The 27,766-nt window shown below is 54.8% G+C and overlaps 10 protein-coding genes across 10 annotated transcripts; 8 read left to right on the top strand and 2 right to left on the bottom strand.

Annotated features, from left to right (window-relative positions):
- Positions 1 to 1,541: 1,541 nt before the first annotated feature.
- KVR01_000155 (uncharacterized protein) lies at positions 1,542 to 3,387 on the top strand (the record flags this gene model as incomplete). The annotated part of the gene is made up of 3 exons (XM_044788786.1): positions 1,542 to 1,610; positions 1,731 to 3,181; positions 3,285 to 3,387. The coding sequence occupies 3 exons, from the start codon at positions 1,542 to 1,544 to the stop codon at positions 3,385 to 3,387; spliced, it is 1,623 nt and encodes a 540-aa protein (XP_044650104.1).
- Positions 3,388 to 4,249: 862 nt separating this feature from the next.
- On the bottom strand, positions 4,250 to 5,428 carry KVR01_000106 (rRNA-binding ribosome biosynthesis protein RPF2; the record flags this gene model as incomplete). Its single annotated transcript, XM_044784732.1, has 3 exons — positions 4,250 to 4,549; positions 4,661 to 5,345; positions 5,415 to 5,428. The coding sequence occupies 3 exons, from the start codon at positions 5,426 to 5,428 to the stop codon at positions 4,250 to 4,252; spliced, it is 999 nt and encodes a 332-aa protein (XP_044650055.1).
- Positions 5,429 to 8,010: 2,582 nt separating this feature from the next.
- KVR01_000172 (uncharacterized protein) lies at positions 8,011 to 10,922 on the top strand (the record flags this gene model as incomplete). Its single annotated transcript, XM_044784912.1, has 2 exons — positions 8,011 to 8,835; positions 8,901 to 10,922. 2 exons carry the CDS (start codon positions 8,011 to 8,013, stop codon positions 10,920 to 10,922), a joined length of 2,847 nt encoding a protein of 948 aa, XP_044650121.1.
- Positions 10,923 to 12,085: 1,163 nt separating this feature from the next.
- KVR01_000778 (uncharacterized protein) lies at positions 12,086 to 12,773 on the top strand (the record flags this gene model as incomplete). The annotated part of the gene is made up of 2 exons (XM_044792517.1): positions 12,086 to 12,146; positions 12,277 to 12,773. 2 exons carry the CDS (start codon positions 12,086 to 12,088, stop codon positions 12,771 to 12,773), a joined length of 558 nt encoding a protein of 185 aa, XP_044650727.1.
- Positions 12,774 to 13,243: 470 nt separating this feature from the next.
- On the bottom strand, positions 13,244 to 14,278 carry KVR01_000860 (uncharacterized protein; the record flags this gene model as incomplete). The annotated part of the gene is made up of 2 exons (XM_044783765.1): positions 13,244 to 14,134; positions 14,231 to 14,278. The coding sequence occupies 2 exons, from the start codon at positions 14,276 to 14,278 to the stop codon at positions 13,244 to 13,246; spliced, it is 939 nt and encodes a 312-aa protein (XP_044650809.1).
- Positions 14,279 to 17,550: 3,272 nt separating this feature from the next.
- KVR01_000940 (uncharacterized protein) lies at positions 17,551 to 19,535 on the top strand. The gene is made up of 2 exons (XM_044791045.1): positions 17,551 to 18,766; positions 18,825 to 19,535. The coding sequence occupies exons 1-2, from the start codon at positions 18,044 to 18,046 to the stop codon at positions 19,284 to 19,286; spliced, it is 1,185 nt and encodes a 394-aa protein (XP_044650889.1). The 5' UTR covers positions 17,551 to 18,043; the 3' UTR covers positions 19,287 to 19,535.
- A 1,068-nt stretch (positions 19,536 to 20,603) lies between these two features.
- KVR01_000243 (uncharacterized protein) lies at positions 20,604 to 21,101 on the top strand (the record flags this gene model as incomplete). Its single annotated transcript, XM_044785863.1, has 1 exon — positions 20,604 to 21,101. One exon carries the CDS (start codon positions 20,604 to 20,606, stop codon positions 21,099 to 21,101), a length of 498 nt encoding a protein of 165 aa, XP_044650192.1.
- A 366-nt stretch (positions 21,102 to 21,467) lies between these two features.
- KVR01_000973 (uncharacterized protein) lies at positions 21,468 to 22,997 on the top strand (the record flags this gene model as incomplete). Its single annotated transcript, XM_044789705.1, has 1 exon — positions 21,468 to 22,997. One exon carries the CDS (start codon positions 21,468 to 21,470, stop codon positions 22,995 to 22,997), a length of 1,530 nt encoding a protein of 509 aa, XP_044650922.1.
- Positions 22,998 to 24,834: 1,837 nt separating this feature from the next.
- Positions 24,835 to 26,199, top strand: KVR01_000162 (uncharacterized protein; the record flags this gene model as incomplete). Its single annotated transcript, XM_044788024.1, has 1 exon — positions 24,835 to 26,199. One exon carries the CDS (start codon positions 24,835 to 24,837, stop codon positions 26,197 to 26,199), a length of 1,365 nt encoding a protein of 454 aa, XP_044650111.1.
- Positions 26,200 to 26,741: 542 nt separating this feature from the next.
- KVR01_000079 (uncharacterized protein) lies at positions 26,742 to 27,416 on the top strand (the record flags this gene model as incomplete). Its single annotated transcript, XM_044787884.1, has 1 exon — positions 26,742 to 27,416. The coding sequence occupies one exon, from the start codon at positions 26,742 to 26,744 to the stop codon at positions 27,414 to 27,416; it is 675 nt and encodes a 224-aa protein (XP_044650028.1).
- Between the last annotated feature and the right edge of the window lie 350 nt (positions 27,417 to 27,766).

The raw sequence follows: 27,766 nt of genomic DNA on the forward strand, positions 1-27,766 counted from the left end.
TCTCACTTCTCCATTCTCCACAGCGCACATGGCCTGCGGAGCCGGCAGCACTGGAATCGTCCCGACTTCCGACTCGTCCCTACCTAGGGTCGTCCCTAGGGTACTATGTACATAGTGTAGTACACTTCCAGAGAGCGGGTCCTGCGCATGGGCCATGCCATGCATGTTTCCGATGCTCGCAAACACATCACTGTCGTTGGCATAGTCCTGCCACCACGCACTGTCAGATCTCAGCCACACCTCGGCTCGACAGCACGTAGGAACGCCTGGGCCATTCTGGCTGTTTCGCCTGATACGGCTTCCGCGAGGCTGATGTGGCCGAGTATCACCACACCGAAACCCCCCCAGGTGGTATGCACCACCAGGACAAGCCATCTCGGCCCCGTGCCGAGCTCGTCGGTCCGGCGCGAGGCTGCAGATGCCGCACTGCCGCAGGGCGCTAGATCCTGGCCTGCACCAACAGTACAAGTAAGCTTTCTGGAGATCCAGATCTGCGCTGTTGCCTCTGGGGCGAATCAACGCGGGCCGGAGACACGAGGCCGTGCACGTAGCTGGGCGGCCAGGCGACTGGAGACCAATTGACCAGGTGCCCTGGTGCCCCGTGTGAAACCTGCCAGATCCAACCTCCCCTGGCAGCTTCATCCCGTTCGTCCACTGTGGATATCTGCGACGGCATGTCATCGGACGCATGCACCAGGACGATTCAGACCCATCGGCTGCCTGTGTCTCAGCCAGGTTCCCAGCACACTACTGTGTAGCCAAGCACCGCCATCTGAAGGCTGTCTGGAATCGAGATATCGAGTACGCCCGCCCGGTAGGCGCAGCCGTGGCAGTGTGCAACCTTAGTTTGTTATGGGATTTCATGACCAGCCCAGCTTCTTCCGGCCTGCGCTGCAGTCAACGGGTCCGGGAACACCGACTATCTTCCGGATCGACCACAGCCCGAGCATGAGCCAATCGGGCCCTTCCAGCAGCCCGAATCATAACAGCCCCTTGTCGCCCGCGCCCCCCCCCCCTGAGTCCCGCAATTCACGTCCATGGTTGCTTGTCTGCCACCCTCCAGCACTCGATAATAACAAGGCAAGCATATGACATCCCAGCAAGAGACACACGCTCGAACCGCCCCCCCCCAGCCGGTGCGCCTGACGAGATCCAGGCCAAGCAGAACAGATCTAGTCGATCTATCTCCGCGCCCACGACTCCACCGCCCCAAATCTTAATACCAACCCTCGCCTCGAACTTGGACTGCCGAGCGTAGACACCTTCTCTTCCCGACCTTCTCCTCCATCGAGACATTGCTCCGGGCCTGCTGTCATCTCTCTCTGGCCCAAACCCACCCAGACTGGGTGGCACTTACGAGCACGGACCCGACCACACCGGCCCGATCCCCCTTCCGCGTCTCGAGAAGCCTGTCACAAGCTACAGCGGCCTCGCGATGAGCCTGCTGCCTCGGTAGCAAGGACCCGGATAGCCCTTGGCCAAGACCTTGCCTGCTCCCAGAGACGTGAACGGACAGCATAACCTCCTCCTGAGACGTCCCGATGCCTCCAAGAAGGTCCCATAAAAAGAGTCGAGCCGGCTGTCGCCGATGCAAGGCGCGAAAGATAAAGGTCCAGCTCCCACGCCCCTTATTTGCTCCCTGCGCCCTTGCCGACCCCGCGTCCGTCCCCTTTTACTGGCCTTTCCACGTACCTGTGCAATATTCTCGCGGCTGACAGGACCTGTTGCAGTGCGATGAGGTTCACCCACGCTGTGGCAACTGCGTCAAGCATGGCGTGCCCTGCGACTTCGAGAACCCCGACGTCGCCCAGGAGCTCCACGCCCTCCTGGCCGGTTCCACGACCTCCCCCGGCTCGAGCGGCCAGGCTGCTTCGATAGACGACCTCCTCTCGGAGACCTCAATGTCTCGCCCGGCAGGCTTTGTTCCTGCCACTCCACACTCCTCCGCCTTCTCTGTCCCGTTGTACCGCCAACCACCCCAACCGCTGCCCGGGTCACAACCCATCGGCCGCCTGACCGAGCTCCGCCTGATGCACCAGTACACAAACCACACCTACAAGACGCTCGCCATCACCTCTCCGGAGCTCGCACAGATGTGGGGCGTCGCCATCCCGAACCTCGCCTTTTCTGGGTCTACGCACTTGGTCGATGCCATTCTGGCCGTGTCAGCGCTGCACATGAGGAGCCTCTGCCCGAACGACACCGAACTGGTCCGCGCCGGCCACGCATACATGGCGTCGTGCCTGAACAACTATAGTAACAGCTTAAAGAACGGTATCAACGCTGACAATGCCGCGACGCTGTTCCTCACCTCCACACTCATCGCCTTCCAAAGCACCGCGACGCGCATATTCACCAAGGACGAGTCCCCGTTCGCCCTGATGAACGGGGGAGGCTACGAAGGAAGGGATATTGGGGCATCTGGAAGCGTGTATCAGCCACCTCTGACTTGGTTTCACTCCTTTCAGGGCGTCAAGACGGTCGTGGCGGCTTCATGGGCATGGCTGAAGCAGAACGACATCATACTCGCAATCATCGACTCCCAACCGGTGCTAAACTTGAATTTTAGCCGAGCGACAGAGGGTTTTTTTGGCCACTTGCTTGACGATCTGGACGAGGAAATCGCGGCGCTCGGCCCTTCTGCACCGGTGACCCCGGCGCAGGATCCGAACTGTATCAGTGAGCCCATGGACCTCGCGACGAGCACTCGGCAGGCATACCAACACGCAGTGGCGACCTTGAACTGGGCACATAGCAAGCCGGGCAAGGGGGCGCTCGCGTTCCCGGCAACCGTCTCGAAACGGTTTGTCGAGCTCGTTGAGGAGAGGCGACCGCGTGCTCTCGCGATCCTGGCATCCTTCTTTGCCCTGCTGAAAGTACTCGACAACATCTGGTGGCTGCAGGGAATGTCCAGGAGGGAGGTTCTGGGGATCGTATCGCTTTTCAACTCTGACTATTTCGGACCGGACATCGAGCGCAAGTGGTGGCCGCATCTCGAGTGGGCGGTCCGCCTGGCGCTTTACGACACGGGCAGCAGTGGCCACACCCACATACCTATCGACATGTGGGGTCCGGGCTGGGCTGAGGAGCAGCCGAGCGAGCTCACATTCACGAGCCACATCGAGATGCTGAGCGAGCTGGTCAATCCAAGCTCGCCCATCCCCGCGCCGCCGAGCGACACGTGAGCTGACACCTCCCTCCCCTGCCACCTCGAACGCTCCTTGAATTCGTGCTTCACGTTGAAGATAGAGGTCAATTGACGCGTGCTCTTGTGTTTCCTAAAGGTCCAGGCTCAGGGGGTGCGAGCCGTCTACATGGAACTCGAGCCTTCCGGCCCTGCCTTCTGATTCGCCAATGCATGCTTTTGCAGCTTATGCACGGGGATGATGATGGTGCTAATTCGAGGTGTTCCTCATCAGAAGTAGGCGAGCCGCTTTCCCGCCAAAGGAGCACACACCAAGACAGAGCGACCGACCCGGCCCCGACACTCCCGGGACGACGAGGAGGAAGCTTGACCAGATCTACCGTCCCGGGACTGGTTATATTGCCAGCGAGGCAAGCGACTCTGGCTGAGCGAGGACTCTCCTGAATTCACAATCGGCCACGATACCGCAAGCAAAGCGGGCCCACCAAGAAAGACGCTCCGCGGCTGAAGAGGTGAGCGGCGAGGTGGCCACTCAGCCAGGCCGGCCCCTCCCCTGTCCTTTTCTCCTTCCAGGAGAGAGGACAAAGGACAACAGCCGAGGCTTTAAAAGGCCACGAGACTTGAGCATGAGCAGGGGCTGCGTCGCGTGATTATGCCCCGGATCGCGAGCGCGAGCGGCTTAGACCGCTATGGTTCATGATGACGGTTTCCTGACTAGCTACCTGCCTAGGTAGTCTAGAATGAGGTACATGCAAGCGAGGCGGCCTTGTTGAAGTGATGACTCCAGCTGCCAGGCGGGAACGACAAGCACAATTTTACAAGGCAATCTGTTGCTAGAAGCCACATTCACCGTTGTTCAGGCCTTCAGTGAGCGGCCACGGCAGGGGCGGGTGAACCCCCAGTATACATAGTGTATATCACGTATTATAGAATCGGCGGGCCTGGGCATCATCAACGAGTCCCAGGCCGGAAGCCAGGTGTGAGTGTACTCTCCGGCCAAAATGGACCTGTAACAGTGCCGTGAGTGAAACCGCCAACGCCATACACCATCGATGCAAAACTGTCCGCACGCGGAAGCGACCTTGTTCCTGCCGTGAAGCTCGCTCACTTCCTCCGCTTGCTGGGCACTTCGTCTTCCACCGGGCTATCGCTTTCGTCGTCCTCCGCCGGCTCGTCACCACGGCTTCTCTTCAGGCCCTTCATCTTCCTCGTCTGCAGGGCACTCAAGTCCACCTTGCCCATGTGGACGCGGCCGAGCTTGTCGCCCATCGAGTCGACCGTGACGTTCTTCTTTGTCTTCTCCTCGCCCTTTTTGGTGCGCCGCATGGCCTCCTTGAGCATGGCCTCCTCCGGCTCCCTCATGCGGCCCACGCGGAAGTCCATTCGGGGGCCCATCTCCTCTACCTGTATTTTGGGAAAAGGGCATGTCAGTATCTATGTGTGCCGGAGGGACGGATAACATGCGCAACAGAGAAGAAGAGGGGGGGAAAAAGAAAGGACAATGAAAATGCTCACCTCAACTCGCGGTAGGCGCTGCCCGCTCCGCTTCGTCTGGATAAGGTACGAACGCAGGTGTATCGCAGGCTTGCTAACGGACCCATCACCCAGGGCGGTGTTGGTGGTGGCCTCGGCCTCGTCGGCGGAGACAACGACGACGTACTGCAGGCCCTCGACGTCGACCTTGTCGGAGCCAGGACCCCTTTCACCGGCGAAGAAGTCGGTGAGCATGCTCTTGGCCATGGTGAACTCGTCCGGGACGGTGCTCTCGAAGGCAGGGCCCGCGAAGACGAGCATGGGCCTCAGGCCGACGGCAGGCTTCTTGCCGCGGAACTGGGCGAGCCGGCGGAAGGAGTCGGCGTCGAGCCCGAGCTCCAGCATGTCGAGGACGCGGTGGCCAAACGTGCGCACGAGGGTCAGGCAGTGGGGCCGCTTCTTGGAGGAGCTGCCGAACACCAGCAGGGAGGCGTCGTTCTTCTCGGAGAAGAACTCGAGCGAGGTCGCGTCCTCGAAGGGGTGGACGGGGTTCTTCTTGGTGAACTTCTTGGCCAGGGGCTGACGAAGCGAGTACAGGTCCGCGAGGGCATCCTGCGTCACCTGCGAGCACGTGGTGCCGCGCAGGAACAGGCACGTCTTGGGGTTCTCCTTCTCCTTGGGGGCGCGCTTTTCGAGGGCGCGCTTGGAGCGGGCGTTACGGGGTTTTCTGGGAGGCGATTATTTGTTAGGGGCGTGTCTTTGGATTTCCAAGAATTCTGATATTATCTGTACTCACATTTGTCGCAGCATACTTGCGATTAGCCGTTGCAGATTGGATGTTTGCGAATTAATCGTAGCTGATGTCAACTGGGAGTCGAAGGGCGGGCGGTTGTCTCGCAATTTTTTGGCGGGACTGGGCTTATCGATTAGATTAGATGTAGGCGCACTACTCAGTACTCAGTACACAGTAGAGGGTGTACCCTTAATTCTCGTCGCAGAGCGACTTCTAAGAGGTTAGGAAAGTATCCCCTGAGTAAGAATCAGATCTATATAGATTAACAAAGAAATACTAGTAAATATAGTAGAGTTTTTTATAGTATTATATCTAGAAAATATAAGTAACTATTTAAAATATAGAAGGAGGATATTTAGTTAGTAGGAAGAGAGTTATATTAGAATAGGTTAGAAGTACCTGTACAATAAAGATTAGGGGAACACCCTGTACCTACCTGGGTACCTAGGTAGGTATTTAGGTACCTAGGCACCTAGGCACCTAGGTAGGTACTTAAGTAGTCTAAATGCTCGACTGACCATGCCAGTCTCAGACCACGCAAAGCAGTCTCAGACGTCTCGGGCTGGACGAGCAGCCAGGTGACTGCAGCTGTCTGGTGTCTACCTATACGTGCTGCATGTCCTCTCGCGTACCATCGAAACGCGGCGATGGGCTGACGGCCATGTGGACGGTTTCGCTTTCGGCACACTCTCAGCAAGTGTGTAGTAGCATACTGTAGCAATAATCTTGTCTTGTCGATAGCGGGGCGGCACAGGGCAGGGCAGGGCAGGACAAGAAAGACTCAGGTCGCACTCGAGGCCAATGACATGTTAGGGAAAAGTGCCGAAGAGACCCACAAGTTAAGCGCGTGCAGGGGAGGGTCGGCATACCCAGAGGGTAGGTATCGAGGGTCGGGGCCGGTTCAGTGCACTGTGGGACTGTGGTCCTGTCCAGGCATGTTTGTGGTGGTCCGTATTCCCAGGGCCGCTCAATCTCGACGTGGGCAAGATCCAAGAGTGCTCTGCAGGTCCGCCGTGCCCCCAGTACTCCGTACATAGCTCGGTAGCTGCTGAGTAGGTACCTAGGTAGCCACTGCAGGTAGGGTGGTCCAACGGTACAGGGCTCGCGTGGGGAAAGGAGCAATCTTGATCACGGTCAGGGGCCCCCTGAAGCGCATAATTGGGTGGTGCAACGTCAAATCAGCCAGAGGTCCAGAGGGCATTGAGCAACCGGCCAGACGCCAATGAAAATCGCCAGTGGGAACGCGCCCCCTTTTTCCGAGCACACTACGGCCTGGCAGCCTGGACCACCGAGAGAAACCGCCGGCGGGCTTGTGTGCATGGTCCTCCGGGTCCTCTCCTCCCTCACTTGTGCCCTTCACATGTGCCCTTCACATGTTGCCTCCACATGTGCCCTCGACCAAGGCCAAGGCATAGCCGAGATCAGGAGCAGAGCCTCGCCCGCCTGGGCGGGCATCAGCAACACAATCCCATTGTCCGCCGGGCTGGAGAGAGAGCTTATGCCATGTTGTATGCCTTCCGCATCCAGCATGCCATGCTATGCAATAGCAGCTATCAATGCAACACGTATATTGGCCCGGATCGGGAGATGCTTCTGGCCAAGCGCTGTGTGTGCAGCCCGCCTGCCCGCCTGCCCCGTTGGGCTGGCTGCGTGCTCACCCACGGTGGCACCCCTGCCCCCGGCCCGCGCTCTTGCTTGCAAGTTGCACCTGCCTGTAGAGCCAATTTACCGTGTTCACGCCCTCAGGCTCTGTCTGCTCCTCTCTAGCAACTCAATCCCAGCTCGCTTCCTGGCCCTCGAACCAGACTTTCTTGTCTGTCTGTCTCTCTCAATTTCTTTCTTTCTCTCTCTCTCTCTCTCTGCCTCCGTCCCTCCGTCCCTCCCAACTTGGCCCTGTGGTGCTTGCCCATGCAACCACGTCCACTCGCTTTCCACCAATTGCCAACCTGCTCGGGTCTGACCGCGACACCAAAACATAACTCGGGACAAACCCATCCATCTATCTCGTCCAAACTCTACACGCACACTAGTCGGACCCGGGATCGACACTTTGAACCACTTACTCACACCCCGGCCCGTCCAGCCCGTCCAGCCCGTCCAGCCCGCCAGCTCCTCCTTTTTCTTTGTTTGGGAACCAAGAATTGCGCACCTCGTGCTTCCTTGGTCTCTGCCGAGTCTATTTCCCTGAGACTGTAACACCAGAAATTTGCCCCAACTCTCTCACACCTGCGTGGCCCTTGACTGCTGCTCCCGTCCCCGTGCCCCCCCCCCCCCGTGCCCTCCTGGAAGCGTGCCCGCTGCGACGTGCAACAATTCACACGCCAGCCTCACTCAACCTGCTTCCCGCCCACGGCACCGGATTTCGCGGCCACACCAACATTCTCGAGCAGACCGGAGCCGCTCCTATCCCGCCCTTCACACTCCCCACCCCACACGCCCATGACATAGGCACGACCAGCTTCGGCCGGGGAACTGCAGAGAGCCTTCCGAGGCAGGGCCTGCCCGTCGTGGGCCTTTTACCCTCTCTCGACCGTGGCCCCGCCGTTTGCATGCAACAGTGTTTCTGGGGGACCGCCCTACCGCCCCAGAGGCTGTCGAGATGGCCGCCACTACAGGATCGCGACCTGGCTCGACCGGCTCCGCGCCTGCTCACCACCCATCACTGCCCGCCTCGCCAACCCTTACCAACCCGGACATGATCCTGCCCGATTACCCTGACTACGACCGCTCCCCCTCGCCTGTTCGCCTCGACTCGAATCGCCCTCAGTCGCCATTGACCATGTGGAGGAACGCCCAGGCCGCCGGTGCGCCAAACGACCACAACATCAACAACATGCTGTACAACCAGGCCACCCACCACTTTGCCGGCTTTGCTTCTGCTGCCCCCGCAACCCCCATCATCTACGGGAACGGGACAATGCTCTCGGATATCGGCGAGGTCACCGAGGCCGAGAGCACCCCCGGCAAGCCCTCACCTCCTCGGCACGTCCCAGTCCGGGTCTCACCCCACGGCACCATGGACAGAGACAGCGAGAGCGACGCTGCCCTGCGGTCTTCCCCGACCATGGGCCAGGGCGGAAGTCTTTCTGCGATCAAGAAGAAGGCAAAGGAGCAGGCCGCCGCTCAGCGGGACCGGCGCTCCTCAACCGGCTCCGATAGTACCGTTACCGACCACCACGACCAGGCCAACCTATTCGCAGACTTTAGTGACGCCATCAGTGTGGGGGGCGACAGCGTCTTCCAGGGCGACGACGAGGAGAGCATGGCCAGTTCCTACGTCGACGATTCGGACGTCAATGGCGCGTCAGATGTGCATGGTGTCGTACCCGTGAGCCTCTCTTATGAGAGCAGGCAAAAGTACTCCACCGCCCAGCTTAGCAGGAGGGCTGAGCACATTCTCGCTAATGCGAAGAGGAGATTGACGGTGAGTTGAGCGCGAAGATAAGCCCCAGGCCAGCAGACTCACAGGCCCTAACTCGCATTTTCAAGACTATGGAGGACAATCTCACAAGGGCCCGGTCTTCACTGGCCGTTGCTACCTACTCATCCGGCTCCAATGGCTCAACTCCTTCTCCGCCAATAGCACGCGCAACGTCCGCACTCTACATGTCGACAATGTCCTCGTCGTCGCCCTCGTCGCCTGCCTTCTCCGGCCACAGCCGGAAGAGCAGTGACCATTCCCTGCGGATCGGCCTGCCTATCAAGGTCTATCCGCAGAGGTCATCGAGCATCATCGGACTCCCCACTAGTGCTAGGCAGCCGCTCACCGTTTCTAAGAGTGCGGACCAGCTGAATGGCCAGTACAAAAGGGCGTCGTATATAGTACGCGAGGCACAGGTCCCACTCGAGCCCCTGAGCGAAGACGAGGCATCACAGTTATCGAGCCGGGCTCACCCCGACGCAACTTACAGACACTCGTCGATCACGAGTCCGACTTTTGGCGGTGGTGCTGAGCGGGGTCTCGCACGGTCTGCGTCGGTGACGCAGATGAGGGACATCAAGGACCAGGTCAACGACCTCAAGGGCAAGATATCCAGCCTGCGGGAGCAGGCTCGGGCTGACAGCCTCAAGAGGAGGAGCATGCAGAGCCTACGCACGCCCAGCCCCTTCACGTACTCACGGGTTGGCCAATGGTCCGGCGTGTCAGACTCGACAACGGGCTCTGATACCAAATCGGACGCCGACCCCGACAAGCCGGGCCATTTGAGTGACGAGACGGCAAGTATCGGAAAGGACAGTGCCGTCAACATCGGCGATCTTGGTGACGGCGACGGAGGAAGTATTTACAGCGTGGAGGATATTCAACACCTGGGCCATGCCCAAGTCGAACAATTAGACCGCGACAGCGAGGCGGCGCTCCGGGCCGAAGGCTTCGTGCACGTGGACGACGACGACGACGACAACGACGACAACGACGACGACATGTTTACCGAGAACGGCGACATAGACGAGGACGAGCTGGAAGAGGTTTTTGATAGCGTCAGCGAGGGCGGGGACTCGCTTTATCACGAGGCCGTGCAGCACCAGGTTTCACACGAGGACCGAGAGGACGCCTTCGATTACGAGCATTTATTTCTCCATAGTGCCATGGGGACGATCAGCCAGCGCATGGCCCGCCGAAACAGCAACGCCAGCTACACTTCGGAATCGTCGATCGAGACTACCAGAGGTCCCATCATCGAGAACAAGCAGAGGAGGCCGCAGCATTCCAGGCGGGGCAGCGAGGCATCAGTATCAAGTGTTGAGTCTTTTGCGACTGCGGAAGAGGCTTTGTCGAGCAGGCAGAGCATGGATAGTAGCAGGAATGCTGACGCTTTGGGCGACTTGCCAGAGGAGAGCAGCACTCCCAGCACTCCCAGCACTCCTTCTACGGAAACAATGGACAGTCCGCAGACGGCAAAGCGCGCTACATTTACTGGGATCACCTCGTCCTACTATGGGATTTCCGGGCGGCCGAGTCCGGAAGGCCAGACACGGCGGGAGGTGATGTACTCCACCATCCGTCGGCCGGTGAGTTCAAATGCGGCGACAAAGACGCACCGGCCGTCCACGTCCTCGTTCGACTCTACCGGCACGACACGGAGCTTCCCATTGGTCAACAGGTCTAGCAAGACGTTCAGCACGGGAATGCTCACCCCCGAGGGTGGGTCCCCGGACCAGGCTGTGAGGTCGATTACAACCTCTCTCATGAGCGACACGACGGCCGCCTGCCGGGAGATGCAGAACGGCGAGACCACCGATAAAAGCCCCCCCGCTTACGGAGGGCACAAGCACAGCATCAGCATGCAGAGCATCAGCAGCACAGCAAGCCTCATGCAGGAGAACGGCACGACGGCCGTGATCGAAACCCTGCCCCGGGACGACCAGTTCCTGGTGGAGCGGACGGTGGCGAGCCTGGGCCGCTGCGTCCTCGGCCTGACGGACAGCGGCCGGGCTGGCGTAGAGGGCAGGATGTACAGGAGGAGGATTGATGCCGCGAGGAGGATCCTCGAGGGGATAGATGAGTCGTGAAAGATCTCCCATCGCCTCGGGACGAGGCTACTACGTGACCATACGGCTCAGCGCCTTTGCTTTTGTTCAGACCCCTCCCTGACGGTTTGTATGATAAGGAACCAGCGATGATTTAAGGCGTGATGGTTCTCATTCACATCATCCTGACCGTCTTGCCCAAGGCGTCATACATGCCTCTCTCTTTTTCTTTCTTCTTTGTGTGAGCGAGGCCTCTTTCTTTCTTTCTCTACGTGCTTGTTTCTATACACTGCTGCTTCTAGGTCCAGGAGGACGGGCTGGCGAGGATGGGCTTGGGCTGGGACTGCAAAACGAGAGACAGGCGGCCAAGGGAATGAGGACGGAAACGGCCGCTTGTTTCTGGCTTACTGAGGCCTACTGCACCTGTGGACAGCCCGCATGGGCTTGCACGGGATTTGATACCCCTCTATTCTATTCTATTCTTTTCTTTTTCTTCTTCTTCTTCTTCTTCTTCTTCTTCTTCTTCTTCTTCTTCTTCTTCTTCTTCTTCTTCTTCTTCTACCACTACCTGTTCTTTGAACACACCAGGCGGAGAGAGGCTCCTGTATTTACATGTGGGCTTGATCGAGGGGCTGGTGTCATGACGACTAGGTGGTGATGTAAATGGCTTTCTAGACAGGGGATGATAAAAAGTAATGTATTATGAATTATTGTAACCCTCGAGGCATGCGTGCCTTCGCGCGCCTTTGCTTGCTCGTCAGCTGGAACAGCATGGCTGCCGACAGGGGAGACGGCATTGTGGTGCAGGCTCTTGAGCAGTGGGACAAAAGGCCATGTGAATCAATCCTGTCCCGTGGATGGATCAAGCAGGGATCAGCAGCGAGAAAGCCACGGCACAATGCTCTGCGGGCCCGTGCGCGGTTCCCTGCCGGACGCGAACCCCTGCCGGTGCGGTTCGAGCGGGCAATTGAGAGAGCCCAGGCAGGCCTTGGACCCTCTGGACCCTCTTGACCCTGTTGGTCGCGCCCCACGCCGCGCCACCAGCACAGCGCATCACCTCCAGCACAACATGCTGGCATCTTGCTTTTGCAGGGCTGACCGGAATTGACATCTTTCTTTCACCTGGCCTGCCTTCCGTTCGCGTCATACTCGCCTTCCAGATCCGGTGCTTCTGCTGTGCATTATTCGCAAAGGAGACGGCAGCCATGGACGGTGCCGACAATCTTCAAGACACTCTCTGGGAAAACCTGAACTTTGCCCGCGAAGGTATGTGGCTCCTCCTGGGAATGCCACCATAGCTCCTCGGCCAGACCAAGCACCCTACCTACATACACCCACCCATCATTCGTATGCACACACCATAGCTTCAACCTCGCTGACCACTCCGCCCCTGCAGCCCTGTTCTCCCAGCAGACCCGCACCCTCATGAACCAGCACGTCCTCAACCCATCCTCGCCCCTACAGACCCTGCGCCGCCAGTTCGCGGACTTGCTGTCAACCCTATACAACGAGATCATGGCGCCCTTGCTGCGGCCGGTCCTGGACCGTCTCGCAGAAGCCCTCAACGACTCGCCCGACGTCGTCATCCTGGCATTCGTCGTCGTCGTCTTCCTGCTGGCGCTGCAGGTGCTGCTGTGGGTACGGCGCGTCGTCGCGTGGTTCACCACCCTGGTGTTGCGCCTCATCTTCTGGTCCTGCGCCGCCGTCGCCGTCGCCGTCGTCTGGCAGCGCGGCCCCGACAAGGCCGCCCAGGACCTCGCTGCGTTCGTCGACGTCGTGACTGGCTACGGCAGCCTGCTGTACGAATACACGCGGGACGTCTGGCTCAGCGAGTATAAGCGCTACGAGGCGCAGCAGAACGGCGGGGCCGCGGCTGGTCAGGGCTGGCCCTGAAATCGGGCGGCTCGCGGTGGGCTTGTACGGGCGAGACTATATCTGCGCGGTGTCGAGTTGGACGGAGAGGGGGGTCTCATGTCGAGGATCTACGCGGTTCTGGGGCGACGCGCCACCTATATAAGGTGCGCGTTTGGCGCCGGGCAGGCACCTCTCGTTGACATTATTGTGCTGTACCCACGAGTGCACGATAGGGATACAACGATGACATGAGCAGGCAGGTCATGGGCACCGGCCGGGACTCGGCGGTTCACCTTTGACGCACTTGAGGATAGCAGCGTTGTGTTTATGGAGAGAAAAAAAAAGGAATAGCATTCATGATGATCTGAGATACCACAACTCCAGCGCTATGCAAGCAATTAAACTTCAAGATGACCACATGAGGCATACCCGTGTCGTGATCCGCACACACAAAAGTCTCGCCGTTGATGTCGCCAGCCAGGGTGGTTCAGGACGCCTGAGCCGGGGCGCTACTGCTCGGGCTCGTCTTCAAACTCGTCGTCCTTCAGCTCCTTTGGCTCCTGCGCCTCGTGGTACTGTATGACGTCGTCGATGAAGCTCAGGATGGCGCCGACGCTTTCTTCGTCTGACGAGTCGAGCTTGAGGTAGTTGACCATGCTGAAGCTGTCGATCAGGTTGGCAACGGCCCGGTTCAGCCGTTTGAAGCTGGTGCCGCGCATGACAGCGCCCCTATCGGCCGGGTCGGCATCTTGGTCCTGGCCATCATGCTCGTCGGCATCCTGGCCGTCCTCTGCCGCCCGACCACCGATGGTGTTGCGGCGGACCTGCTCGGCTGGGTCGTCGTCCAGTAGGGTGGCGTCCGGGGTGAGGAACCTCTTGATGTCGCGCTTGCGCACCTGGCCCTTGACCAGGTCCATCTTGGACAGGATGTTGAGGTGGGGGATCTCAAGCAGGATCATGGCGCTCATGGCGCTGAGGGTGCCCGAGAAGAACTTTGCGCGGTCGACGACGAAGGTGGCCTCGAGCAGGTATGCGGCGCACAGGCGGATGTCGAGGGCGCCGGGCTGGCTGAGGAAGCGCACGAGGGCGGGCAGGATGGGGATGTGGGTGTACAGCTCGATCTGGCCGGGCATGTCGATGATGATGAGGTATTCCTCGGTCAGCCCGTCGAGGGCCTCGGTCAGGAAGTCGAGGTTCTCCATGAGGAACTCGAAGCAATAGACCAGGCCGCCGTTGGGGCCAAGGCCCATCTCCTCCATGACGTCCTCCAGCGAGATCAGATCCTTGATGTCCAGGTCGGGCTGGTGGTCGAAGGACTCGGCGGCCGGGTCGAGATTGACGTAGAAGCAGGAGCGGCGGTTGAGCTGGAGATGTGTTATGAGGGCCGAGCAGAACGTGGACTGGGGCGCCCTCTCCTGTCAGCCGTTGTGCCTCGACGGGCGATGTTGGTGCAAGGGGGGAGGGTGGGCTGGACGCCGCTGCGAGGCTCGACGCACCTTGCCCGCCCCTGCTGGGCCCATGACCATGACGCCGTATTTACTCATTGTTGCTGCAAAATGGGAGAAAATGGGAAATGGGACCTCGAGATTGCCCAGTCTTTGTCTGTTGATGAGGGGATGAGGGGATGAGGAGGCGCCGTTGCGATCGATCAGGCAGTCGGGATGGGAGCAACATGCATGCACTCCCTCCTGCACCCAGAATTTTTGTCGTCTCCCACCCATGCTCCGTACTGACGGGGATTGCCCCTCCTCCGGTGGTTCCTTATCTTATCAGTCCCCGGGGCACCGACACGCAGATCTTTCTCCCGCCCGCCTGACTCTGCGATTCCCTACGCAGATTCCCTGAGTAGCATAAACCCGACAGACAGCCACCTGGAAGCGCCAATTGGGCCCAATGGCAATGAGAAGGGGTTCCCCCCTCGGCTTGAGGTTGGGAGACGAGGCCTGAAATACAACACCTCATGCCATCAACCAGCCCTCGGTGGTACACCGGACAGCGATGGATGCTCGCCCGGGGCTTGTTGCGGTCAGGCACCCGGTCCTCACTCGGGCAGGTCAGTCAGTGTCAGCACATGTGCGTCATGACAGCTTATCATTGGCACTGGGGCAAGGGGCTCGCCTCCGCCCGTCGTCAGGGACTATGTGTCCTCTGCGAACTTCCCGAGTAGCCCGAGTCGTGGGTTGCGGCAGAGCCGTGAGTAGCTGCCAGAGGGCCCAGGAAGCCTGTTGAGCCGCGGGTAGACGGTACTGCATATCTCGGCAGGTGACACTGCCCCCAAAGGTAGCCGCGACCTGTTGCTGCCGGGGCGGTGGGAGAAACCCAATGCCCTTCCCCTCCCTCGGGCGGTTGATATAAGGTCCTGGCTGCAGGGGTGCTCTCGGCGGTTTAGAGCGGTCACTATTAGCAAACTTTAATTTAGTCACTACACCTACTATATTCCCTTTTTAATATTTAACTACTTAACTTTTTAAGTATAAATACTACTTTACTATTTAATTACTTTATTTATATTATAATAATAAATAATAATAAATAATAATAAATAATAATAAATAATAATAAATAATAATAAATAATAATAAATAATAATAAATAATAATAAATAATAATAAATAATAATAAATAATAATAAATAATAATAAATAATAATAAATAATAATAAATAATAATAAATAATAATAAATAATAATAAATAATAATAAATAATAATAATTTTATTTTTAAAAGAATATTTTATTTTTAATATTTTATTTTAATATTTTATTTTTAATATTTTATTTTTAATATTTTATTTTTAATATTTTATTTTAATATTTTATTTTAATATTTTATTTTTAATATTTTATTTTAGTATTTTATTTTTAATATTTTATTTTTATTTTTATTTTATTTTATATATATTTAAAATTATAAATTTAAATAATAAAATAAAATTACTTTATTTAATTATATTTTAATTTATTAAATTAAATAAATTTTTAAATAATTATAAATTTTTAAAATAATAATAACTTTATATTTATTTATTTTTAATAATTTATTTAATATTAAAGTTATAAATTAAATATTTATAAAATTAATTAATAAATTTATATATTTTATATATTTTATTAATTTAAATAATTATTATATTTTTATAATATTAAATTATAATTTTATTATTTTTAATATTATTATTTAAATAACTTTAATTTTAAAATAATTTTTTAAATAATTTAAATTTTCTTTTATTATAAATTATAAAAATAATTTTATTTAAATTATATAATAACTTTATTTAAATTATAAACTATTTATATTTTTAATTTTATTATTAAATTAAAAATAAATAATTAAAGTTTTAAAAAATAAAATATAATATATCTTTTAAAAATTAATTTAATTAAATTTATTATATATAAATTTTATAATAACTTTATAATTATTTATAATATTATTTATTATTAAAAATATTTTTATATTAATATTATTAACTTTAATATAAATTAATTTATTAAAAGTTAAAATTATTATAAATTATAAGTTATTTAATTTTAATATTATTAAATATTATATATAAAGTTATTATATAATTTAAATAAATATAAATTAATTAAAATAAGTAAAAATAAAGCTATTATTCCTTTAAAGAAGATATATAAAGTTTAACTTTATTTTATAAATAAATATTTATTTAATAAATTTAAGAGACTATTAACTTTATAAGTAAAACTATTTAAAAGTAGTTATTTAATTTATTAAATTAAGAGATAACCTTTAAATAAAGTAATTATACTTTATTATTTAAGTTTATAATTCTAATAACTTATAAATAAATAAAAATAACTATTAATAATTAAATTTATAATTATATAAAAATAAACCTTTATTTTAAAGAGAAGTTATTAATATTTAAGATAATTAATATATTTTTAAAAAGTTAAGAAATTATAAATTTAATTTAAAGGAAATTAAAATTTATAAAATTTTATATTTAAACTTAAAGACTCCTTTAAATTTAACTCTTAAAAAGAAAAATAGTAAAAAGTTTTAAAAAAGCTTAAATAAAGTTAAATAAAATTATAATAATATAATATAATTAAATAAAAAATAATTATAAAATTATAATTATAAATCTTTTAATTTTATATTTAAAAAGTTTATTTAAATTATATAATAATTTTATATATAATATTTAATAATATTAAATTAATTTATAATTTATAATAATTTTAATTTTTAATAAATATAATTTAATATATAAAAATATAAAAATTATAAAAGTTTTATATAATAAATTTAATTAAATTATTTTAAAATATATTATATTATATATTTAAATTATAATAAATATAATAATTATTATTAATTATATATTTAAATTATTAAATTTAAAATTATATTAATTAATTTATATAATTAATTATTTAATAATATATAAATATTATATTATTATTAAAACTTTATTTATTTATTTTAATTTAATAATAAAATTAAAATAATTTAAATATATTTATATTTCAATATTTATATATATTAAAATAAAAAGTATTATTAAATTTTTCATAATAAATTTATAAAAATATTAATTAAAAATAAATAATAAATAAAAATAAAACTTTTTATTTATAAATTTATAAGTATTTTATATTATTAATTATTATTTAAGAAGAACTTTTATATTTAATAAAACTATTTATTTAATAAGATTACTAGTTTTTATAACGGTAGGTAGTTAATTATAGTATAGACCTAGTATTTGCAGGGGTTTATGAATAGTGACTGCTATGAACCACCCTAGGTACTGGCCTAGTCGTGCGTCCTGCCCTCCCAAAAAGTTTCGGGCCCCGACTGTCGGCTCCTTCTTCTGACGAGCAAACCTGGGCTGCAGGTTTATCCAACACACCAACTCAATAAAGTCTCCTCTATTCCCCAGGGCTTTGCTTCCAGCCTTTCCTCCTCCTACTCCCCCCAGACTTCCTCCCTCCCTCCACCCACTCGCCCAGATTGCCTAGAGGTAAGACACACACCATCCAACACCGTCCAGCACGCAATCTTTTAGCCTCATCTTAGCTGTCTCATCCAATTGCTCGAGCGAGAGTCAACCCCGTTCTGCCCGCCCTAGCCCATTAACCCCCTCTACCCCCGCCGTCTCGGCGCAGTTGAAAACTCGTCCTCAACATATAACCCCGTCCCCATCACCGCCCTTCTCCAACCTCAGACTCGAAAGACTATATCCCGCAAGCGACCGTACACGAGACTAACCGGCACCCAGTAGACCTTTTCCTCCCTCCCTCCCTCCCTCCTTCCTTTATCATTACACATCCACAATGGCTGCCAACGGAGTCAACGGCCACGCCAGCCCACAGGGCACCTTCATGTTCACCTCCGAGTCTGTCGGTGAGGGTCATCCCGACAAGATCGCTGATCAGGTCTCCGATGCCATCCTGGATGCCTGCCTGGCCCAGGACCCTCTGTCCAAGGTCGCCTGTGAGACTGCCACCAAGACCGGCATGATCATGGTCTTTGGTGAGATCACCACCAAGGCGAACCTCGACTACCAGAAGGTTGTCCGCAATGCCATCAAGGACATTGGCTACGACGACTCCGCAAAGGGCTTCGACTACAAGACCCTCAACCTTCTGGTCGCCATTGAGCAGCAGTCCCCTGATATCGCCCAAGGTCTGCACTACGAGAAGGCCCTCGAGGAGCTTGGTGCTGGTGACCAGGGTATCATGTTCGGCTACGCCACCGACGAGACCCCCGAGCTGCACCCCCTCAGCCATCTGCTCGCTCACAAGCTGAACTCTGCCCTGTCCACCGCCCGCCGGGACGGCACCCTGCCCTGGCTGCGACCAGACACCAAGACACAGGTCACCGTTGAGTACCAACACGACAACGGGGCCGTCATCCCCAGGAGGGTCGACACTGTTGTCATCTCCACACAGCACGCCGAGGACATCACAACCGAGCAGCTCCGCAAGGAGATCATGGAGAAGATCGTCAAGAAGGTCATCCCAGCCAACCTTCTTGACGACAAGACCGTCTACCACGTAAGCCCCTACCCGGCGACCGCTTTCCCTGGTGACCTGACTGCTAACAGCCCCACAGATTCAGCCATCTGGTCTCTTCATCATTGGCGGTCCCCAGGGTGACGCCGGCCTGACTGGCCGCAAGATCATCGTCGACACCTACGGTGGCTGGGGCGCCCACGGTGGTGGTGCCTTCTCCGGCAAGGACTTCTCCAAGGTCGACCGTTCGGCCGCCTACCTCGCCCGCTGGGTTGCCAAGTCCCTGGTGGCCGCCGGCCTCGCCCGCCGGGCCCTGGTTCAGCTGTCGTACGCCATCGGTGTCGCCGAGCCCCTGTCCGTTTTTGTCGACACGTACGGCACCTCCAACAAGACCTCTGATGAGCTCGTCGAGATCATCCGCAACAACTTTGACATGCGCCCGGGTGTCATTGTCAAGGAGCTCGACCTCGCAAGGCCCATCTACCTGCAGACGGCCAAGAACGGGCATTTTGGAACCAACCAGGACTTCAACTGGGAGAAGCCCAAGGTTCTCAAGTTCTAGACTCTCTAAGGTTACAGGTCCGGTATCCTACACATAAAGTCGTTTATTCTAATCACAATTCGGGATCGATAACTGGCGTACGGTTTTCAACAACAACATGGAATATGGGTAGCTAAAAAGCGCGTGGGGCGGAAGGCGTCTTTCAACACAAGGCATGCAAGATACCCATTCAACGGGGCATTTAGGTCGGAGTTTTGCTAGATCCGCTCAACGAAGTGGCAAATGAATAAGATCCAGTTTTTGATCAGTACTCTGTGTTCCTGTGCGACGTGAAAGCAATATTGCTCATATGGCTTGGTGGGCTCCAAAAAGCGCCTTCACGTCATGGTGGTGACTACAAGCTAAATGAAGTTGCCATTAACGAGGCCGCCGGTGTTGAAGCCTCAGGTTTGGGGTTTGGGGCATGGGTCAGAGGTCCATCTGCTACAATGGGCTGCATGCCTAGGCACTTGAGAGTAATTGTGTAAGTGTGCTGCACGAACAGCAGCACTGCACTACCAACAACCCTAGTTGGCAGCTAGGACTTGATTAAGCAGTACGTACTTCCATGGTCTTTCCCGAATGAACAGTAAGCAGTCAACGGAACTGGCCTGGAGGGGGTGAAACAACAAGCAGGCCCCCTTGGACGCTGCCACAAAGGGACAACAATAGGAAGGAGGGCATGTTTCCCCCTCCCTAACAATCCCAGGGTGGGTAAAACTCATGTCCATTTCCAGCCCCGGCCCAGCAGGAATTGTTCTGATTGTCTCTGGGGGCGCCTCCCCTGCAGTCTGGCATTGTCATGGGATGATTGGTCCTGCGTCCTCATGTTACCAACCGCAAACCCAAACCCATCTGTGCTGTGGCGCTTCATCAGGACCACCACAATGTCTTGAGGGGGCCGTGCTAACTATTGTGCTTGAGAATTGGACCTTTTTGCAGGTATCACTTGTCCTCTTCCTGCCACATGCCCAGAATAAAAGCCTCCTGCTTGCCCCCCGCTGCCAGTTGGCCCCTCTACTTTTCTGATGCTCTTCTGTCCGTGCCTGAAGCATCCCTAGCCCATCCATCCGTTGCTCGTAACAAGCGTGCGGCAGTGAGCACGCTGAAGACTCCCGGGCTAGACCCCTGCTTGCTAACAGTCATTGGTTGCGAAGCATGGCTCAACCACCAAGTCCAGCCTCAGCCTCTCTTGACCCATTGACCGGTCTGCCAAAGGCAGCATCGCCAGGCCCTCCTTCTCCCCCTCCAGCATACTGTCCACCAGCACGGCACCGCGAGACGGCGCAGTGTGTTGCGGGAAATGCCGCCCGGCCCATCAGCGCTGGCCGGTTCGTCATGAACAACGCAGACTGCGACAACAGTCGCGAGTACTCGAACCTCGACGACGCACACGAGGACCAAGAAGACGGCAGCCCGATCGAGCTGCGGATTTCGACGACGGTCCAGGTCGAGGGCGACAACAACGCCATCCTGCTGACGGCCTCGCCTGCAGCGCACGCCAAGGTCATTGCTGAGGCCGTCAACGCCACGGTCCGTCACGCCGGCGGCATGAACGGGGGGATACCGATGATCGACGAGGAAGGTAGGCCGCGGCCATTCAGGATTTCCGTCTCGGCGGGTGTAAATGTTGAGGGCAGCGGGAACGTGCTCGGCAGCGCGGACCACATCATGCAGTTCCTGAGCGGGAAGCGCAAGCGGGGCGACGGCGGCGAGGGTCGGGGCGCAGATGAGGAGGCGGTCGTTGACGAGGCAGGCGAGGCAGGCGAGGCAGGCGAGGCAGGCGATGGTGTTGCCCGTGCTCGGCCGAGACGCCTGCGCAGGTCCAGTTTCTAATCACGGGTAATCACGGGTGGGTGGTGTTTGAATAGCAGTTGCGAAGCCTGAAGGTGGAAGGGCTCTTGTACCGGGGTGGGTGTGTGCTGCTGGGTGAGACGAGACCCACCGGCCTCGTCTCGACGAAATTAACACCAGCCGGCTGAGCCCCTGGAATCACTCAGAACACCCAGCAATGGAATGCATCCAGCAGCTAGCATCCAGCAGCCAGCAGCCAGCTGTCGTCGTCATCACAACCCTCCTCAGTAGATCTGTCTCATCAAGCCCGGCCAGGAAAAAGCAGGGGCTGGTGACGAGGCGTAGACCCAACACAGACAGGGCTTGGCTGCCGAGGACCGAGTTCATGACCGCCTCTCAGCAGCAGCCATGGCCTCTCTGAAAGCCCCAAAGTCCGCAGGCCGCACCAGTCGCTCCCGCTCTCCCTCCCCCCCTCCCAGCTCCAGACCCGACATGGCGCCGCTTACGATCCGCAACGTCACGGCCAATGTGCTCGAGCTCGTGCTCACCGAGCGCTTCGAGCGGGCCCCCGCGCATGGCGGCGGCTTCTCCCGCATCACCGCGCTCTTCACCACCAGCCCCGCCACGTCGCCGGCCCTGTTCGCGCCCGGCGACGGCCAGGAGCCAAGCGAGCGCGTCGAGGTCGCAGGCGCCGCCGTGGGCGCCTTCGAGACGCTGGTCACGGAGATCCGGGCCCCGGAGCCCGGCAGGTCGGTCCTGCGCCTGACCTTCCGTGCCGCGGGTGCGGGTGCGGGTGCGGCGCATAGATATGTCGTGGATTGCCCCAGCCCCGGGCCCCGGACCGTGGTGATGACCAGGGTGGGGGACGGCGACGATGTGACGACGCCGCCGCTGGAGCTGACGGCGGTGTACACGGCGGCGGCGCACCACCTGTCGGTGCTCAGCTCGGCCAGCCTGTCGCGGTGGATGCGGGAGCTCGGCGACGGGTGGCCGCTGTCGGCGCTGTCCATCCCGGGGACGCACAACAGCCCGACGTGCCACGTGGCGCTGCCGTCGGTGCGGTGCCAGGCGGTGGGCGTGCGTGAGCAGCTCGACAACGGGGTGCGCTTCCTCGACCTGCGCGTGTCGGCGTCGCGGGGCGACGGCAACGACGCCCTCGCCCTCGTGCACAGCGTGTTCCCCGTCTCGCTCGGCGGCAACAGGTATCTCGCCGGCCTCCTGGATGAGCTCTACGCCTTCCTGGACGACAACCCCTCCGAGGCCCTCATCATCAGCCTCAAGAGGGAGGGCACCGGCCGCGGCACCGACCAGCACCTGTCGCAGCACCTGTTCCGGCGGTACTGCGCCGACGCCGCCGCCCGGCGGTGGTTCACCGAGCCGCGCATCCCCACCCTGGGCGAGGCGAGGGGCAAGATCGTCCTGGTGAGGCGCTTCAACAACGACCCCGCCCTGCAGGCCCAACACGACGGCCGCGGCTGGGGCATCGATGCCTCGGCGTGGCCCGACAACTGCGCCGACGGCACCGTCGCCAGCGGGCTCGTCCGCGTGCAGGACTTCTACGAGGTCGGCAAGAGTGCCGCCATCGACAAGAAGGCCGAGCTGGCCCGGTCGCACCTCGAGAGGGCAGGCCAGCAGGTCTTTGCCGCTGCCGCCGCGCCCGGGGACGGCCCTCCGCCGCCGCCCCTCTTTGTCAACTTTCTCACCGCGAGCAACTTCTTCAACGCCAGCTGCTGGCCCGAGAAGATTGCCGCCAGGGTGAACCCCTCCATCATCGAGTACCTGTGCGTGAGGCACGCCGAGCAGGGCAGAGGCCCCGCGCGGCTGGACGTTGGGCATGGCGGCACAGGCATCGTCGTCACGGACTGGGTTGGCCAGGGCGGGGATTGGGACCTGATAAGATGCATTGTCGCATGGAACGCGAAACTACAGCTCCGCTAGGCGTGGACACGAGCGGTCACGGGTCACATGTCACAGGGGGAAAGCAACAAGTCACGAGGGGTGGTGCTACTGGATGCACATTCAGGGGATATCGTAATATTAATAACGGCTAGTAGACGTAGACGCAGACACTCGGGTCGTGTCTCAAAAAGAGCCTGCTGGGGACGGCATTGTCAGCGAGAATTCATCACAACCCCCACGGTGAGACAAAATCGACGTTGTATGGCCTGCTCAGTTCTCCAAGGTGATAGATAAGGTAAAATATGGTTGCGTCGTCACGTAGAAATCAGTGGCAAAATAGCAAGGTAATCATCAGAAAGGCCGGGGCGGGTCAAATAGGGAGAGTAACTCACCGAAGGAGCAGTCTGGCTGGGAGCATGCGTAAAAGCTTCTTTTTACCTGCCATTGGCAACTCGTCAGCTTGAGGGGTCGCCCCGGTGCGCAAAACTTGTTCGACAAGGGCAAACAGCTGTCAGTCTGCACCGACATCATTGTTAGCTTGCGGCCGTCTTGTTGCTGCCTGCGGGGGACATACCTCATTAAATCAGATTTTGTTTAGTGTTCATCTCCGGCCAGAGGCACGGATCAAACAGTGTGAATAATGTTCATCATGTTGCTGTACAGGAAGTCTGCGGAACAAGTAGGAGAGCCAGTTACCTGCCGTCCTCGTGGTTAGCCAGAAAGCCCGACCGACAAAACTCATGCCGTATTGGCGACAAGGCGCGGTTCGCGATTCGCGATAGCAAGATCAGGTGACGAATTCTCAACAAGGTGACCCGCGCGGACCCGCCTCACAGGGTGTACAGCCCTGTTTTTGACGAGACGGGCCGGCGAGCTCCGATCAGTCCGCCCGTTCGTTCAAATTTCATCATGTTGCTTCAGGCGTGGGAGGGAAGTGGGAAATGTACCTGGTCGGCCATGGTCAGCAACATGTTGCGGCAGGAGAGGGCAGCAGCAAAGAATATGCCAGACATATCCAATCAGACAAGGCTGAAACTTATAAAACATTATGTCCACATTGGTCTTCGGTTCGAGGAATCCCTGAATGTGTTGTATGCATCATGGAAAACGGGAGCAGGGACAAGGAGATGTTGGAACGAACCTTTTGAGTTGTATTAACTGAACGCGACCAGCGACCAGCGCGCAGCGAGGGCAAGACAGTAAGTAACCTGTGTGCAAACACGTCAGCGATCGAGCTCGCAGAAATTGTCGAAGCACGTGTGCTGGGTGTGTTTGCTCAGGGTAATTCTAGAGTAAAGTGTAGTCCCCATGGTGCTAGTAAGAATTGGATTGTTCGATGATTGTTCGTCACAGCAGATGATTCAAGAAGAGAGGGAGGTTTTGTCGTACCTTTCCTGAGTACTACTAAGTCGTGTGGTGGGAAGAATGCAAAGGGAAGAATGGTGGCGCTGTCTGAAGTTTTGCCAGGAGGGTTTTGTTGTAGGAAGTTTGCAAAAATTTTGGGTGGAGAGGTTGGGAAAATCTCACGGCTGAAGGTGGAGCTCAGCACGCAGCAGTCCAAGCGTCTCCGATGTGGCTTGGCCGGTTGGAGAGGGAGCTAACATGTGGGGAGCTGCCACAGCCCGCAATCTCAGCGGTTTCAGACCAGCTGATAAGCTGATAAGCTGATTAGATCGGCAGGGAGATGTGGCGAAGTCCACTTGTAGGATCCCGGGGCGTACCGCAGGGGGAGGGAGGGAGCTTATAAGCCACCGCGGACCAGTGTTTTGCACCTCTCCGCCTCTCCCGGCCGCCCGTCCCCCCTTCCAACATTGTCGGGACTGTCTGTACTGTTTCTCCCCCCCGCGAGAACACAGGGCACAGTCAAATCACCAACATGTCTCCAGCCGGAGGAGTGCTGGCCCCCGTGGTCATGCGCGCCCTCCGCAGCGCCGTTGTCAACACGGCCAAGATGACAAAGGTCATACAGCGCAAGTTGGCTGGCGCGACCCAGCCGCTCAGCAAAGAAGTCCAACATGTCACCGTCCGATCCACCGGCCGACAGCCCATCCACCCTACGGCCTTCCTGCGGCAGTCGAAGCGTGGAGTACGATGGTCCTCGTCCACCACGTACGGCCGCCTCAACGCCAATGTCCGCCGCTTCATCACCACCGCAGCCAAAGAGCTGAGCGCCGCCCCGAGGGCCGACCGCTCTGCCTTCAACAACACAGTTGTTGGGCGGGCATTCTCGCAGTTTACCGGACGAGCGCCCTTCGCACATACTTTGCGGCCGAACCTCACCGGTGGTGCGATGCCCAGGACCGCAGGCGGCTACGCCATGCCAGGCTCGGGTCGCATCGGAGGCCAGCGATACTTTAGCCACGGGCCTACATCTCAGGCACAGGTATTCCAGAACGTGTCACAAGCAATGCGTGCCTTCTGGCTCTCGGGCCAGAGGGCTCGTTTCGACGGACACAGCCCCAACGGCGACAAGAGATACAAGCCAGTCACCGCCTTGCAGGAATCCGCAGGCAGGAGGGTGGCCAGCATGCCGCGCATCTTGCCCGGCTCGTTTGTCGACTTCCAGATCAGCCCCACGGTCACCGCCCTCAGCCCTCTTGCCGCCGTGACCGCCATGGCGACTTGCCCGGACGCGATGCCCGAGGCTGGCCCTGCGACCCTGAACGCCGAGGGTTTCTTTGATGTCCTCTCGACCGACTTTGCGCGACAGCTCAAGGACCTCACGGCTGTAATGAGCGATCTCAGGCGTCTCGCGACGTTGGGTGACCTGCCCATCACGCTAGAGAAGAACAGCACTCTGCGTGTGAGGTTTCCAGGCCTCGATGCCGACACCGTTGAACGACTGTGTGATGATACCGGGGTCCAGCGAGGAGTCATCAAGCAAGACCCCGACTTTGATGTCAGCTATGGCAGCCCGATGGCACTACGGTTCCCGTACGCGCCTGACACCCACGAGGAGACGCTCACCTCACCTGGTGGCTCGGCGAGGTCGCAACTGTCCGAGTTGTCTTCTCTCGAGGAGGACGAGGCTATGTTTGATGAGTACGTCGACAGGTACATTGATGAGAGCCCGTGGCTGTCGACCCCGGAGCCAGAAATCGATGTCGAGGAGGGATACGAGAGCATGTCTGGCCACGTCTTGAGTTCTACCGAACACGTCTCTGAGGATTTTGAGGGTCTGGAGGGAATCTATCGCTTTTTGGAGGAGTGTGACAACTTGAAGTCCCGAAACAGATTCTAGGGGTTGCTTTTTCTTTTGTTCTGGCGGAACGCAGACGCCTTTCAGCGTAAACAGATTGCATGCACGATACCACACTCTTTGCCACGGTACATTGCCGGGTGGCCCATGCGGCAGCCACGACGCAACAATAAGAATCCCTACTGCTTTGATCTCATGGAGTTGACGTTTACTGGGCGCGGCGCGCATGGGTTCAGTGTGACAAATCGCAGACTACGCCCATCGAAGCAGGAAGCAGACTCCCACCGCTTACAAGCGGGGCTGCTTTTGCTTCATCCGGGCTCATCCACACATTGCATGCTGCTCGTTATCCGCTGCCTTGCTCCTTCACAGGCATACCCTCCTTATCGTGATTGGCTCGTGGTTGGCTCCACTTGCCCGAACGGGCATCTGCAATACGTGCGCCCTTCTCTCTTACATGCATTCTGTGGGCTACTTAAAGGGCCACATGCGCTCTACTCCCCAGTTCAAAAATACCCCGTGTGCCCCCGTATCATACAAACAAGTGCGGATACCAGCAGACGTCCGAAATACTGCTGGCTACAATGATGACTTCCGACAACCAAGAGACGGCCTCAACAGCTCTCCACTACTCGGAGAATCCATCGGCCTTCCCGATGGAAGGGGGCTGCTGCTGTGGCCATGTCCGATATCAATTATTGCAGGCCCCAATGGTCTCCCACAACTGCCACTGCACCTCCTGCCAGCGCGAGACAGGCTCGGCCTTCTCGCCCAACATCATCATTGAAGCCTCGAACATGACGCGCCTGGCACCGGCGGCGCCAACAACGCCCGCCCGCCCCAATGCATCAGGCAGCCTACCCACCGCCGGGCCTGCTCTTTCGGGTGCTCTTAAAAGAGCGGAGACTCAACCCGACGACGACGACCTCCTCCACGTGGTTATCCCGTCCGAGTCCGGGGCCGGGCAGACGATCGTGCGATGCCCTCGATGCCTCGCGGCCGTGTGGAGCGAGTACGTGTTCGGCCCGGCTGTCAGGTTCGTCAAGAGCGGCACCCTGGACCGCCCATGGATGATCGAGCCCGATCTACATATTTATGTGCGCAGCAAGCGGCCGTTCGTGACCATTGCCGACGGGAAGCCCCAATTTCAGGAGTACTACAACCGCGCCGAAGTCTGGCGGCCCGAGGGGCTCGAGCGATGGGTCAAGGTGATGGTGGATGTCCAGAGGCACTGGTCGAATCTCAAAGCGGGCAGCTGAGAGTTGCTGAGAGCGAGTTTGTGCCTGGGCCGCTGTCGACGCTCATCAAACGCAGAGGAGGTCGGGACTTCGTCATGGCCTTCACATGCTTGTGCGTAGCTGATAGCTACCATGATAACAATAGCCATTCTTTCCCTCGTCTATTTCAATAGGAAAGGGAAAAACAAACAGAGAGAAGTTGAGAGAAGGAAACAACCGAAATGGATTCCAATACGTCGCTGCATGGTACCCGTGGGGCTCCTGTGGCTTTGCCTCTGACCTGCCGGTGTCACAAATAGGAGGTTGTTATCCCACCCGGCGTTGTTGCATCCTATATTGTAGAATGAGTGCTCCCCGAGTGCCGCTGGGCG

This window comes from Diaporthe batatas (genome assembly GCF_019321695.1).
Source record: "Diaporthe batatas strain CRI 302-4 chromosome Unknown Contig00001, whole genome shotgun sequence".
NCBI lineage: Eukaryota > Fungi > Ascomycota > Sordariomycetes > Diaporthales > Diaporthaceae > Diaporthe > Diaporthe batatas.